At 49.6% G+C, this 16209-nt stretch overlaps 1 protein-coding gene across 1 annotated transcript; it reads right to left on the minus strand.

Moving 5' to 3' along the window:
• Positions 1-1081: 1081 nt before the first annotated feature.
• On the minus strand, positions 1082-14952 carry LOC123371144 (alveolar macrophage chemotactic factor-like). The gene is made up of 4 exons (XM_045018416.1): positions 14817-14952; positions 6617-6743; positions 3752-3835; positions 1082-1686 (listed from the first exon to the last, which is right to left on the minus strand). The coding sequence occupies exons 1-4, from the start codon at positions 14872-14874 to the stop codon at positions 1662-1664; spliced, it is 294 nt and encodes a 97-aa protein (XP_044874351.1). The 5' UTR covers positions 14875-14952; the 3' UTR covers positions 1082-1661.
• Between the last annotated feature and the right edge of the window lie 1257 nt (positions 14953-16209).

A 16209-nucleotide genomic window follows, 5' to 3' on the forward strand; every position in this document is an offset into this window, starting at 1 on the left:
ATGAACTGTGCATTGTCAAGGGGCGTAACAGGGCAGCTGCTTCCTGAGCGCCCCTCATGGCCAGGAGTGGCTCTCTGCCTCTCTTTCCTCTCTTCAGGGCCCCTTAAGAATTTCACACAGTCTTTCTCATGGCTGCCTGGGACTAGTTTAATAAGAAAAACACTTCAAGCAATCCCAAAATAAAGTCCATCATCACATGATTATCTGACAAAGATTTTATAGAAAATTCACTTTTTTTTTTAAAACTTGTCAGGTAATCATGTAGCAGGCTTTACATTTCCCCATATACTACATAAGAACCCAGGTAATGACACCTGTGGCACATTCAAAATGGATATATATCTTATTCCAGCCACCGTGAAGTAGTCTCTCCTATATGTTTGTTGTTTGTATGCGTGTGATGTTGGTTTTCTATCCACAATACTCACAATGTTGTGGTTGTCTTTAACAGAGATAACCGGGGATTGGACTGAAATCAAACCAGAAACGTGGATGGCATCAGAAAAGGAATTTGGTGGCTTTGATGCCCTTTTGAAAAAGAAGGAAATCATACCAAATCTCTATTGATTCCGGATGCAAATGAAATTGATTTTAGCAAAATATTTTTTATTGCTAAAAAAATCATAGCCAAGTTTACTTCCCTTGAAAAACAGGCAGAGCAATTCTGAGTATTGCATACAAAGTCACATAGACCACACACACAAGTGAAGCGTTGTCCTAGTGACCCTTCTTTGGCCAAGTCTCTGATGCAGGCCAGACAATCAGACACTCATCTTCAGTTTTCAGCTCCAGTTAGCCCATGAATAGGTGCACAGAACACCATGGATGCAACCTGCCAAATTATGAGCATGTTTTATCATTTTAACAAAGATATATTTTATAGAATGATTGTAACAACCACTAATACAAAAACTTTCAGAAGTAAAAGAGTGGGGAAGTATAAAAACCATCTTCACCCTGGCTGACGTGTTAAAGTGTGACAGCACACCACATGAAAATGACAGACACGTGTCATGATAAAAATAGAATTACTCTTTTTTTTGGCGTGCAGTTTTATGGCTAGTGATAAAGATAACGTGTATAAAATCAAGAGTTCAGCGTTTAAAATACTGAGGACATTCTAAATAGTGCAATTATTTCACAATCATCAATGACATTGCTTCTTACTACTAACGGTATTGTATCAATAGACACAAACTCTTTTTTGCATTCTGGGACACTCCGACGTATACTTTTGCTTCATTCTTTTTTCTGTGATTATCACAGCCCTCTTGCACGAATAAATGTGACACTGCCCAGCGTTTCAACGAGAGACTCGCAGATGACATTGCTGTAAAGGCCAATTCAATCAGAGCCAAATCCTTGACCCTTTGAAATCAATGAGACTGTTTCCTGTTGACAGAACTGAGCCCAGGATTCAGCCCCAAACGCCTCCACAGTAAAGCGCGCAGCACGATCATGCCATAAAACTCAGGTCTCCTGGTAGCACGACGGTATATTTACTCCGGCAGCTTCCTTTCTCAAACTAACAGTCTGTATATAGGCAGCGTCAGTGCAGACAGAGAAAGAAAGAGTAAAACAAACGATGAACAGCCTGGCCCTTGGAGCTACCTCAGGGCTGAGAATTCCGCATGGGGTTATAGGCATTATCTCTGCTTTTCCTATTTGCGCGGCCTGCCGGATGAGCTGTAATGCAAACATTGCAACAAATCACGACATATACAATACAGAGAGTGCATAGAATCACAGGGCTGGAAGGGACCTCGAGAGGTCATCTAGTCCAGTCCCCTGCATTCATGGCAAGACTAAGTATTATCTAGACCAGGGGTCGGCAACCTTTCAGAAGTGCTGTGCCAAGTCTTCATTTATTCACTCTAATTTAAGGTTTCACGTGCCAGTCATACATTTTAACCTTTTTAGAAGGTCTCTTTCTAGAAGTCTATAATATATAACTAAACTATTGTTGTGTGTAAAATAAATAAGGTTTTAAAAATGTTTAAGAAGCTTCATTTAAAATTAAATTAAAATGCAGAGCCCCCCGGACCGGTGGCCAGGACCTAGGCAGTATGAGTGCTACTGAAAATCAGCTCACGTGCCGCCTTCGACACACGTGCCATAGGTTGCCTACCCCTGATCTAGAGTCTAGACCAGGGGTCGGCAACCTGCGGCTCCCGGCTCGCGAGGGTAAGCACCCTGGCGGGCCGGCCCGGTTTGTTTATCCACCGCATCAGCAACTTCGGCCGATCGCGGCTCCCACTGGCCGCGGTTCGCGGTCCCAGACCAATGCGGGAGGCAGAAAGCCACGGCCAGAACATCCCTCGGCTCGCGCCGCTTCCTGCCTCCCGCATTGGTCTGGGACCACGAACCGCGGCCAGTGGGAGCCGCGATCGGCCGAAGTTGCCGACGTGGTGGATAAACAAACCGGGCCGGCCCGCCAGGGTGCTTACCCTGGCGAGCCGGGAGCCACAGGCTGCCGACCCCTGGTCTAGACCATCCCTGCCAGGTATTTGTCTAACCTGCTCTTAAAAACCTCCAATGATGGAGATTCCACAACCTCCCTAGACAATTTATTCCAGTGCTTAACCACCCTGACAGTTAGGAAGTTTTTCCTAAAGTCCAAACTAAACCTTCCTTGCTACAGTTTAAGCCCATTGCTTCTTGTTCTATCCTCAGAGGTTAAGAAGAACATTTTTTCTCCCTCCTCCTTGTAACAACCTTTTATGTACTTGAAAACTGTTATGTCCCTTCTCAGTCTTCTCTTCTCCAGACTAAACAAACCCAATTCTTTCAATCTTCCCTCATAGGTCATGTTTTCTAGACCTTTAATTATTTTTGTTGCTCTTCTCTGGACTTTCTCCAGTTTGTCCACATCCTTCCTGGAATGTGGCACCCAGAACTGGACACAGTACTCCAGTTGAGGCCTAATCAGCACGGAGTAGAGCGGAAGAATTACTTCTCGTGTCTTGCTTACAACACTCCTGCTAATACATCCCAGAATGATGTTCACTTTTTTTTTTTTTTGGCAACAGTGTTACACTGCTGACTCATATCTAGCTTGGGGATCAATCTGACCCCCAGATCCCTTTCTGCAGTACTTCAATACCGCCAAAATGCCATGGCTAGCAAACAGATTCTGATTACGTGGAGGAAATATTGTCTTCCGGTTCTTACTGACTGCTTGGCAGAACTTGAGTACATTTTTGCTTGTGCGAATGAGAAGTTGTCAGAAACAATTCTAAATACAGCTTGCACAACCAGATATATTAATTAGCTCTCATGCCTGTTATTCACACCCACACACAAGTAAAGCCTTGTCCTAGGGACCTTTCTTTGGCCAAGTCTCTGAGGCAGGCCAGACAATATACAGCAGAGGAATGCGAGGCTCTCCCTTTGCGGTGCGTCAGCTCCTGTTAATTTAGGAGAGACCAGAGCCCAAGCCTTCAGCCTGGGTCTCTCCCATGGCACAGCAGAACACTAACCATGTACATTGCTAACATGCTGCATATCGCTGGGATATTTTTAAGATTTATGGATGTGCCCTGTTTCTGCTGTATTCAAAGACTTCTGCTAATCCCCAGCTTTCTAGATTCCTGGCATTGTATTGCTCAAATGGGCCTTCAGATAATGAGCACTGAAGATCACAGAAGCGTTTACACTGAAAGGAATCTGGGGATTATTTCTCTTCAGAAGATCTGTGGCAACCTGCCCTTTGGCAGAATAGTTCCAGTAACAAGATCATTTTGACAGCTACCTGCGTAAAATCCTGTTAATGATCATCTTCACCCATTTGGCCTGGGGATCCAAACAGATTTGCTGGCTCGTCTTCAGTGTCGCACTGGAAGGGGTTGAACAATTTGTTTAAAATAATCTTAACACTTTGAGAGAGTCTAGAAAAAATAGCAGCCTCTAGGCTAACTTCTGCTCTCACTCGTACTCTTCCCAGGGCCGGTGCAAGGATGTTTCGTGCCCTACGCGAAACTTCCACCTTGCGCCCCCCTCCCTCCCCGGCGCCCCTGCCCTGAGTCCCCCACCCCGTGGCAGCTCCCCCCCCTCCGCCCTGAGGCTCCCCCCCCCACCTCAGCTCACCCCTGCTCTGCGCACGAGCACTCTGAGCACGCCCCTCCCAAACATGACCCCCCCCCTTACTTGCTGCAGGCGGCCCTCCCCGTGCTCCCCTGCCCCAGCTCCCTCCGCCTAAATGCTGGCGGCGACTGGGGCGGCCGATGATCTGGCCGCCACGGGTCACTGCCGAAGAAAATGGCGTCCCCCCAAATCTTAGCACCCTAGGCAACCACGTAGGTCGCGTAAATGGTTGCACCGGCCCTGACTCTTCCACCTGCCAGTGGTGTGACCGGAGTAGCACAGCCGGAGCTGAGTGCCAAATTTGGCCCTAGTAGTTAATTGTCAATACGCTCCCTTTGAAAATGTACACTTTGTTCATGTGAAACTTGGACTGAATGACACGTAGAGACTGATTCCGATCTCATTGGCTCCAATTATTCACTAGTGTAACTCCAGCAACTTTAGTGCTGTTACTCCTGCTTTGCACCGGGGTAAGTGAGAGCACAAGGAGGCCCTTATACTTTAATATATAAAAAAGTCCCTCACGGGAATGGATGTTCATTATGTGCTAATGTATGGTGCCAATACTGGTGCACGCCTGACTTTGAAAATCTGGCCCTAAGCCTGTACAATTTTTAAAAAATCATTTTGCATTCCAGCTGTGTAAATTATATCTAATGAACGTCTACTTAGCTATGGCCTTTCCTTTGGTGTATCCATTCATCTCTAAAAAAATACCCCCCTAAGGGTCAGATACTTCCCAAAATAAATTCAGGCAGTTCCCATCGACTACAAGGAGAGCTCTGCTAGAGCTCAAGGGGTAACCTGTGGCTCTTGACGTTTTGCTTGATCACGGCTATGAAAGAAGTGGTTTTGAAATCTTACTATCTCTTGCTGGGTAGGGCACAGGGGACTACCCCTTTAAGGAACAGTCAGGCGCTTACAGCTGAAACAAGCCTACGAGCAATCAAGGATCCCCTGGGGCTGGGCAACTTAACAGGGAAAAGGAAGCGAAGTTGGACTAGAAGCTGTGCAGGCTGTTATGGGCTGTGGTCTCTCTCAGGGACTAGCCTGGCCGAGGCCACAGACCTTTGTTTTGCTGATTCATTTTGGGAACCCTGAACCAGGGCTCTGAACCTTATGAACTTCTGTTCACACTGCTCCTTCCCTGAGGCTGACTTAAAGGGAAGATGTGTGTTTTGTTAGCTTGTTTTCGCTTCCCTCTGGGTTGGATTCTTTCCGCCCTGTGACGTATGGCTACCCTGTAATTCGAATAGCCCTGTGTTAAAATCACTGGCGAATACAAAGGCGAACTGCTTGGGTTTGGTTTCATGCACCAAAAGAAAACCTCAGCCTACATGTGTCTACATGAACCTTGGCAGTGCGGGTGGCAATGCTTTGGGTAGCACTGTCTGTGGTAGCACATGTGGAATTTGATGTGCTGGGGCCGGTGACCAGCTGTGAGGTCTGGATCAACAGTTTCCCTCACCACCTCAACCAGTGAGGGTTCTGTTGGAAGGATGTGGTAGCCAGTGGCTACATCAGCCTGTCAGCAGAGAGCGTCTGTGCTACAGAAGGCTTGTCCGTGGTGGGGATGTAGGCAGAGGAGTCCTGGCAGTGCTAGCGAGCAGGGAAGGCTCTGGCAGGGTGACTCCATAGGAGCTGTGCTATCAAGGAGCCGGAGGGAGACTCAGAACTGCAACGAAGGGATTGGGTCTCTGTGTTGATCCTGGCCTGTGAGGATTCACTCAGGGCTACCAAATCTGGAGGGTGAACAATCGAAGGCTTGCAAGAACAAATGGTTGCCATACAGGGCTTCTAACTATGCAGAGGGAACAGCGGTGCAAGTACGGTGGTATGGTCTGGTACGCTGTACCAGTAAGATATTTATAGCTGATACAGCGTACTGGAAAGACACAGGAGGAGCCCGCCCCCCACCCCCACCCCCAGCCCTTCCATGCAGCTGCGTCTCCTGAATCCTCCTGCCTGGGGTCTGTACAGCAGAAGTCTTTGGTGCAGTGGGAGGAGGACAGCGCTTCTCCCCCACCCCCCACAAGGTAATGTGGGATAGATGTGGATCACGAGGAGGAGACAGGGAGAGCGTGGGGGCCCCAGGCAGAGGGCAGGAAGGTGTCATATGGGGGGTCACATGGGGAGGTCACCCCCCCCTTTGTGTCCCTCCCATGAGTGCAGCATACCAGCGAGAAATTATTTCTACTTGCACCTCTGAGAGGGAAATGCCACATGGCAGGTGCCCTGCTCAGCTATACAGGAGCAGGGCTCTGCTCTTGTGTGGTTTAGGAGCTCTGCATGTCAGGTGCCTACTCCTCCTCCACCACAGTGTATTTGTCCTGCAGGTGCCCCACTACTCCAGCCTGTGGTGGAGCTTCTAAAATGATGGATGAGCAAACCAAATAGCTCAGAAATGGTAAGGGAATGGTCTTCTGGGGAGAAAGCGAGGGTTTCCATTCCCCAATGCTGTCAATTTTGCAGCTTTCACAAGCACTCCAATCGGATGGCTACTGGCTTGTGAAATCCTGTGGTTTCAACTTACATGACTTCCATGGTGCTGCACTGTGGGCCTTTGGGGATGATTTCCACATGAACCAAGAGCTTCGGTGACACCAAGCCCGGGACAGTCTGGAGACACTGACACCACAACTCTCCGCCCAGAAGTGACTCTGTGAGGGAAGGAAAGTGAGGGGCATCACTGAGTGAGGAACTTTACTAAGTTAATGCTCCAAAAAAGTGTGTGGAAGGGAGAAAAACCTGCTGCAGTGTTTAAGCCACTCTCACTAATGGGGATTAGGACAAGACCTTCTTAGGATGCACATTCTACTACATCTGCCAACTGTAGGGTTTGTGCATCTGACACTGTCAGGGACAGGATACGATCTATCTTAGGTACTTATTTGGCCCCATCTGTGATGGCTTTTTCCACACAACACCCCTGTGAAGTAGAGCAGTCCCATTATCGCCATTGTACAGATGGGACCTGAGGCACAGAAAGACTAGCCTGAAGTGTAGGCCTGAGACCTCATCAAACCCTCCCACCCCCCATATTAAACCAGCCTTGGGTGAAACTCAGGGAGTTAGTTCACCACTAAAACTGAAAAAAGAAATGTTCTGCTGCTGATAAAGCACTCCCTCCTCAGGAATGTCCCTAAGGAGAGTTATAACCACCAAGGTTGTAAAGACGCTGGGAAACAGGGAAGATACAGCAAGACTCAACAAATGGTAAGATAAGCTCTGATGATCATCTGCACAGATAGAGAAGGTCACAACTAAGTTACAATTTGGGCATGAAAGATAAAATGCAAAGAACTTGGGAAGGAAAGAGAACACATAGGTGCCAGTGTGTAATTGGTTACAATTTTTGTTATTTAGGAGTGTGGGATCATGGGATAGGTTTAGTAAATTTGAAGGAGGGAGCTAGTTTTATCTATATAATATAAATGAAAAACCAATGCTCTTTGGGAACCATTTCCCGACTGCAGTTCAATGTCCAGCTGCTGGAACTCTGGCCTCTCTGCATGACCGTGAGGTGCAGAGGCATCGCCGGGAACCCCCAGATGGATGAACCCTGACTGGCCATTGGGTGAAATCTGTCTGTAAATTGGGAGTGGTGAGCATAAGAGATTTGCTTGAGCTATGTATTCTGTGTGTGTTGCTAATAAATAGATGTTTAGAGCACAAGTGTAAGGCTCTTTCACTGGGAGAAGGTTCTGGAGACACCTGAGGGAAAGGGCAGGTACCTAAATTGACCAGATTTCTTCCTGAGCCCCATGGGTAAGGATAGGTGCCTTAGGCTCTGAGCCCTCAGAAGGGAAAGGGGGGAGGTGCCTAAATTGATTGGGTCACAGCTTGAGCCTCTGGTAGGGTGTAGGCAGGACATCCTAAATTGGGCACGTCACACCTTGAGCCTCTGGTAGGGTGTAGGCAGGGCATCCTAAATTGGCCACGTCACACCTTGAGCCTCCTGTAGGGTGCCTTAAATTGACCCGGTAACAGACATGACCCCAGAAGTCTCTGGCCTAGCAGGGACTTGACCCCAGGTCTTTCAGTTCCAAGACCAGCACTGGGTTCAACAAACCACAGCTCTGAGCCACAGCTGTTTCTATGTTGCGCCTATGAACAAAGATTCACGACTTCTGCCACCTTTAACCACCCATCATTTGAACAAATGAAATGTCTTTGACACAAAGGGAAGGGAAGGCTGAGAGGGCAGCGACAGAGGCTGGGGAGTACAAGCTGTCAGCCCAAGGACGAGCGTGACCGACAGCCCGCAGGACCAAGCATACTCTTACACAGCTGCCCCGTTACTCGTGGCTGGCAATTGCAGGGCCGCCCGAGCGAGGCGTGTGTAGGGAAGTGCAGCACGTTTGCAGGCGGAGGTGTCAAGGGGCTGGAGACTGACTCCCCTGCTGAACTAAAACCTCATCCTCCTGCTCCCGGCGGTGCTGGCACACAGCCGCCTTCCACGCCCCGCTCTCCCTCCTCCCCTCACAAGCACCGGGCCACAGTCCAGAGGCTTGTATAAAAGGAGAGTTAAATAAGGACACTCAGACTTATATGCGTATGGATCAGCTCATGTTCTCTGATACAAGGCACAAAGCTCATAATCATCCGTGTAGGATCCCAGTCAGTAAGGGCCATGCGGTACCCGCTCTTAGCAGAGCCTGCACGTCCAGACTACCCGCCGTATCGGCAGGTAACGATTGATTTATCGGGGATTGATATATCGCGTCTCAACTAGATGCGCTATATCGATCCCTGATTGGGCTCCCCGTGGACTCCGAAACTCCACCGGAGCGAGCGGCACTAATGGAGTCAATGCGGGAGCCGCGGACGTTGATCCCGCACCATGAGGATGGGAGGCAAGTCGGAATAAGATACTTCGACTTCAGCTACAGGATTCCCATAGCTGAAGTTCCGTATCTTACATCAACACCTCCTCCCCTGTAGACCTGGCCAAGAGTGGGAGGGAGGAACCAGGAAGTCCCATAAGCAGGGCCGGCTCCAGAGCCCAGCGGGGCAAGCACCCGCCTGGGGCGGCCCTTTCCCGGGGGGGCGGCAGGCTGGGCCGGCGGACCTGCCGCAGTCATGCCTGCGGGAGGTCCACCGGAGCCCCGGGAGCAGCGGACCTGCCGCAGGCATGACTGCGGAGGGGACGCTGGTCCCGCGGCTCGGCTGGACCTCCCGCAGGCATGACTGCGGCAGCTCAACCGGAGCCGCCGGACCAGCGAACCGCCCACAGCTGTGGGAGGTCCAGCCGAGCCGCGCGACCAGCGGACCCTCTGCAGTCATGACCGCGGGAGGTCCGCTGCTCCCGCGGCTCGGGGGCGCCTCCCGGGCATGACTGCTTGGGGCGGCCAAATTTGTAGAGCCGCCCCTGCCCATAAGATTCCCCGTGTCATGTGGCGTGACCAATAGCTGCTCCCCTCAGGAGAGAGGAGCTGGGTGAGTGGGACACTGATGAGGCAAGGGAAGGAAACTCTTACCGTACCGTGTGCTAGTTCCTCCCTGGTGCTGCCCAGCCCCCGTTCCCCTTCAGATCCCTTGGGGACAATACTGCCATAGGCTCCTCTGTCCACGCCTGGCCAATAGCTCCCTGTTTGCAGCGTTGCTGGAGCTGTATTGGTCCCATGATATTAGAGAGACAAGGCGGTGAGGTTTTTACTGGACCAACTTCCACTAACAGAGACAAGCTTTCAAGCTGCACCGAGCTCTTCTTCTACCTCCCTGGGTGAGAGCAGCACAGGAGCGAGGCCGAAACGATTGCTGCTAGAAGCCTAGTTAATTTTTGGTGCAAACACCCACTCGACTAGCCAGCAGCACACAGCAGCTGCTCCAGTGCTCTACACTTGACCCGTCCCCATGGAGTTCCCATATCAGCCAAGGGTCTTCCGGAGCCTTAACAGAAGAGATGGGGACCACTCTGTGTCTGCTCCTCTCTCTTCCCGCACCGGTGAGGCTTTCCTGTCCTCTTTGATTTGCTCACCACCACACGTCACAAGGGAACGGAGTGTAGGACCCTAAAGACTGGAGTGAATCAGCTGAAATAACTGTCTGGAAACAGACTTGCAAACCAGTTCCCCCCTTTAATAACCAGCCAACAGCTGAGTTTGAGGTTCTGTGTCTCTCCTGGAGTGGTTGATATCAAAGACTAGGGATTGGTCCTGCTTGGAGCAGGGGGTTGGACTAGATGACCTCCTGTGGTCCCTGCCAACCCTGATATTCTATGAAAGACACCTCAAGCAGGGGAAAGATCTGGAGTACTGTTGCATCACAGGAACAGGAACAGAGCCCAAGCAGAGAGAGACAGCGTGTGTGTGTATACATCTCTCTTTATTCATTTCCCAGCATGCTCTTATATACAATATGGTAGACAATCAATTACTAATTGATTAATCAAATCAACACAGTTGCAGCTGTAACCCATAGGGTAATTATCCTACACACCTGTATCCTATTTACAATTAGCTGGCCAATGAGAACAAGCCCAAGGCCAGTCCTTCACACACAACTTCCAACCCAGAAGCCTTCAGCATCTCACATTCAATCCCACATCTCCCCCCTTTATTTACAATCAAAAGAAAAGGGAAAAGGAAAGCAAGATAAAAACATTCACCAAACATTTTCAACTTATAACAGCATAACACCACAATCTATCTTAATCAAATATTATGTTATTCATAAAACATTTACAACTCATAACAGCATAACATTATAACCTATCATAAACCAAAAATTAAAACTTTATAAGATCAACCTATATGACCATTCAATCCTTAACATATAATTTCAAAAACATCAAATGAACAAAACAAAACACAATAAACAAATGATGTAACCTCTGCAGGACCCCCCCCCCTTTTTTTTTTTTTTGGCCCTCAGCTGTCAGGTGATCAAACTGACACTGAGGGTGGGGGGGGGGGTCTTAAGGAAAAAACATCAAACCACATGACAACACAACAACAATTCTGGCCAGAAAACAGACAACACAAAACATAACAAGGAACATAAAACATAAATCTTAGTTCTAAATAATAATTGCATGGTACCACACAGATTTTCTTTCAAACACAAAAAATCATCTCAAGCGAGTAATTCATTCACGGAGGATCAGACAGAAAAAGTCCTGGCAGAGCTAACAAACAGCTCTCCTCCGGGGGCTCTGGTTCCGCGACATCTGAGCGCGTTTTGTGAGGCTCCTCCGCATCTGCCTGCCGTCACTCCGGAGGACGCAACCAAGGCCGGACCCACCTCGCTGGCATCCACCTGGGACCCGCATCAGTGGCAACACACGCATAACCCCTGCCCCACGTTAGCAAGTCAACTGGTCCTTTCCATATTTGCTGCTGATAATCAAACCATTTGACCGAGGGTCGGGGGGCCGCACCCTGCTCTTCCCCAGTCATCCCGCTGACATGTTTAATCGCGGGGGGCACCTGGCTGTTTTTACCAAGATGTAACCAGTTAAGCACGTAAAGAGCTTTCAGCAACCGAGCGGCAGGCGTCTTATCCAAGGCGTCTGCCCGCTCACTACAAATCCCCCCTTTCTGTCTTAAGAGGTCAATAATAGCTTGTAGTTTATCTGCTTCAGCCTGAAGGGTTTGGACAAGCAGTTCTTTGGCTTGTAGCTCCTTCTTAATTTCACTCAGCTCAAGAACAGCAGCTCTATAATGACGACGGTCATGCGCTGCACCTACTTTGGCTGCCGCAACCTGCTTTTTAAGATTATTAACTTTTGACTTTTCTCTTTCTAAGGCAGTCTGTGAGGCTTGAATAAGTTGCCTCATTTGCTGATCCTCCTCCTCTTTACGCTTTAGGACTGCTTGAACCCGGAAATTCAGCTGCACCAGGTCTGCCTCTCTCTCTGCTAGTATTGTTTCGGGGATGTTGCTGTGCTCTCGCAAAGCAGTGTTAGACTGACCAAGACCAGTGAGCTTTCCCCGTTCATGTTCCAGTTCGAGGGCCAACTTCTTGTTTATTTCTTCCAAACGTTTTATCTTCCTCCTGAAACCTCTAGATTCTTGAAGCTCCTGGCTGGTAAGTGAAATTACTTCTTGCAGCTCTATCTCCGACATCATCTTACTGTGGCTAACAGCCTGCAGCTCTATCTCCAAAGCTTGAATCCTTTCATGGGAAGCCTGGTTATTTCCTCCATCAGCGATTTGTGCTTTTAGTTTGCTCAGCTCCAGTTCAGAAGATTCCTTTGCAGTGAGGGCTTCCTGCAGCCGGCGGCTAAGAATGCCAACTGCATTCTCATAGGCTTTATGTTTTGCCTTCATTTCTTTCTGTGCACTGGTCAGATCTAACCCCAGACGCTTCATTTTTTGTTTCTGTTCAGTGATAGCCTTTTTGGCTTCCTCTTGCATTTGTTCTACTTGTAGTTTTAATACCTCATTCACCTCAGCAAGAGATGTCATTTGTTCTTTATCAATCTGCAAAGACTGTAGCTGTATCTCCATGTCATCCCGTTCTTTTTGCACTGACTGGAGGTGGCTTTCTAACTCCACCATCTGCTGGTGAACCTGGGATACTTCCTTCTGAAGTCTTGAGCGTTCAACATCAATGGACTGCTTTTCACCTTGAAGTTCCAGTTCTTGTTCCTGTGTTACTGCAAAATCAGCCATTCTCTGCAGTTGTTTTCTCTCATCCTCAAACTCCTCCAGTCTTCTCTGTGCGGTGAGCCATACTGGACTCAGGGAGAAAGCCTCCTCATCGCCCTGAGCCACCGATTTCCAAAGCTCACAGCCCAGCCGCTCCCAAACAGTTTTAACGGAAAGTCCCCTTCTTCGTCCCCACTGCAACAGGCGGGATAACGCATCAAAGGGGAACTTTTCTCCCCGCCGCTCCGTGATGCGTATCACCGTCTTCTCCTCTGTTGACGCAGCGGTTCCCATATTAGCTGCTCACCTCTGAGTTCGGGTGTGCTTCCCTTTTCAGACGCCCTGCAGCTTGCCGCTCAACACTGAGCTCAGGTGCGCCCCCCCCCCCTTTTTTTTTTTTTTTTTTTTTTTTATTATTATACCAACGGGTTATTTCTTAGACCTCAAAGTCATGTTACAAACACAAGGTAAAATCTGCCCCATGCAACATGCTTCACTTTTGTTTCCAAGTGTAGATTCACACGTCAGAAAATATTGCTCCCTTATAAACTCTCACACATACACAGGCTGTTGGCTGGCTGACTTCTGCCTCTTCTCCTCCACACACGGATTTTTTTTTTTTTCAGGCCTTTCAAATTGCCTGTAAGTAACAAACGCACGTAGCTCCCGTTCCTGATCTCTCCTCTCTCTGCCACGCTCCAAACTTGCCAAAAGGGAGCCGCGCAGACACTAGTTGAAGATTCACTGAGCGCACCCAGGCTGAGCGCGGCATTTCTCACTGGAGCTTTTCGGAAAAGCCCTTGCAAAGGCGTTTTGTTTTTGTTGCAGGTGACACCAGAGCCCTGTTAGACTCCGCTGCTCCGGGAACGCCGCTCCAGCGCCTGTGACAAGCGCCTGGCAGGGACGATACCGCAAGGCATCAGCGCTGGCTCAGGAACAGGGGCCAGGTGGGACCCGAGCCCCCCTTTCTGTCTTAGCCCCCTGCCCGCTGCGTCTTCACAGCGCCGGGAAGTTTTCCGGAGCGCGGCTCCTCCGCCTCTCTCCCCCTCCTGCGGCGGGAGATCTCGGACGCCGGGTTTTTTTTTTTTTTTTTGTTTTTTTTTTTCCCCTCATGCTAGCGATACCATGGCCCGCAGCTTCTCCACCATTTGTTGCATCACATCGGGGTCACCATTTGTTGCATCGCAAGAGCAGGAACGAAGTCCAAGCAGAGAGAGACAGCGTGTGTGTGTATACATCTCTCTTTATTCATTTCCCAGCATGCTCTTATATACAATATGGTAGACAATCAATTACTAATTGATTAATCAAATCAACACAGTTGCAGCTGTAACCCATAGGGTAATTATCCTACACACCTGTATCCTATTTACAATTAGCTGGCCAATGAGAACAAGCCCAAGGCCAGTCCTTCACACACAACTTCCAACCCAGAAGCCTTCAGCATCTCACATTCAATCCCACAGAGTACCAGAAATGCAGCACACTACACTGTTCCTGTATTCAGGGTCCGATTCGGATCTCACTTTCACCTGTGTAAATCAGGCATCACCTCACCAAAGTCAGTGGCGTTCCATCAGTTTAAAACTGGTCTGAGATTAGAAGTGAAGCCATGGCTGGAATTGTCTTAAACTCTGCCTGTGTTCTGTGTGATTTGTTATCTTAAACAGCATGTGGTGAGTTTAAAGCTGTTCAGTCAGGGGCGGCTCTACAAATTTGGCCGCCCCAAGCAGTCATGCCCGGGAGGCGCCCCCGAGCCACGGGAGCAGCGGACCTCCCGCGGTCATGACTGCAGAGGGTCCGCTGGTCGCGCGGCTCGGCTGGACCTCCCGCAGCTGTGGGCGGTTCGCTGGTCCGGCGGCTCCGGTTGAGCTGCCGCAGTCATGCCTGCGGGAGGTCCAGCCGAGCCGCGGGACCAGCGTCCCCTCCGCAGTCATGCCTGCGGCAGGTCCGCCGGCCCAGCCTGCCGCCCCACCGGGAAAGGGCCGCCCCAGGCGGGTGCTTGCCCCGCTGGGCTCTGGAGCCGGCCCTGTGTTCAGTAATTCCATACACCTTTACATTAAAATCCTATTTTTTTCTGCAAATACTGTAAAAGGCATTTAACAAGGGAAAAGACTACAAGTACTTTGACTGGCTTACCATGAGAGATGCCTGTGAGAGTTAGCAGCAGGAGGGAGAACGTGATCTTGTTGTCCATGGCTGCTTCGCTGGTTTGTCTCTTGGCTTGCTGGTGGTGAACAGCTACTTAAAATCAACTCGGTGGCAACTGCAGACCCATGTGGGAGCACTGACGCTTTTATCCCGTGTGGCGTGTGAGGGAGGATCTTAGCTGAGATTACAGAGTTTTTACAGACTAACAACCCACAAGTAAATTGGATTTATTCTGCTTGTTTTAATTCCTTCCTGGCTCTAAGAAAACAGTAACATGAGATGATGAAAGAGAGTGAGCTTTGTGCTGCCTTGTTCACCAGCTGCTGAATTTCAGAGGCCTGATCTCAGCTCACTCCTGGTTCACTGACGTAATAGAGGAGTGACCGCAGTCAAATCCGGGGCGTTGCGCAGGCTGATGGATAACTGGGGTATGTGGAGAGAGGAGCAGAACTAATGCAGAGTGGTCCCCATCTCTTCTGTTAAGAGACCCTTGGCTGCTGTGGGAACTCCATGGGGACGGGTCAAGTGTAGAGCACTGGAGCAGCTGCTGTGTGCTGCTGGCTAGTCGAGTGGGTGTTTGCACCAAAAATTAACTAGGCTTCTAGCAGCAATCATTTCGGCCTCGCTCCTGTGCTGCTCTCACCCGGGGAGGTAGAAGAAGAGCTCGGTGCAGCTTGAAAGCTTGTCTCTTTCGTTAGCGGAAGTTAGTCCAGTAAAAACCTCACCTCCTTGTCTCTCTAATATCATGGGACCAACACAGCTCCAGCAACGCTGCAAACAGGGAGCTGTTGGCCAGGCGTGGACAGAGGAGCCTATGGCAGTATTGTCCCAGCTATTGGTCACGCCACACGACAAGGGGAATCTTATTGGACTTCCTGGCTCCTCCATCCCACTCGTGCAGGCTCTGCTAAAAGCGGGTACCGCATGGCCCTTACTGACTGAGATCCTACACGGATGATTATGAGCTTTGTGCCTTGTATCAGAGAACATGAGCTGATCCATACGCATATAAGTCTGAGTGTCCTTATTTAACTCTCCTTCTATACAAGCCTCTGGATTGTGGCCCAGTGCTTGTGAGGGGAGGAGGGAGAGCGGGGCGTGGAAGGCGGCTGTGTGCCAGCACCGCCGGGAGCAGGAGGATGAGGTTTTAGTTCAGCAGGGGAGTAAGTCTGCAGCCCCTTGACACCTCCGCCAGCAAACGTGCTGCACTTCCCTACACACGCCTCGCTCGGGCGGCCCTGCAACTGTTCTAAATTCGTTTAGATTTTCATGTTTCATAGAGCAGCTAAGGGAAGACGATTTGCATAGCTAATCCCCCAAACATCTGATCAGTTCTGTTCTGCACACACTCCTGGCTGTGATGGGGAAAAGCTTTCCTAGC

The sequence above is a fragment of the Mauremys mutica genome, chromosome 5 (genome assembly GCF_020497125.1).
Source record: "Mauremys mutica isolate MM-2020 ecotype Southern chromosome 5, ASM2049712v1, whole genome shotgun sequence".
Lineage (NCBI taxonomy): Eukaryota > Metazoa > Chordata > Testudines > Geoemydidae > Mauremys > Mauremys mutica.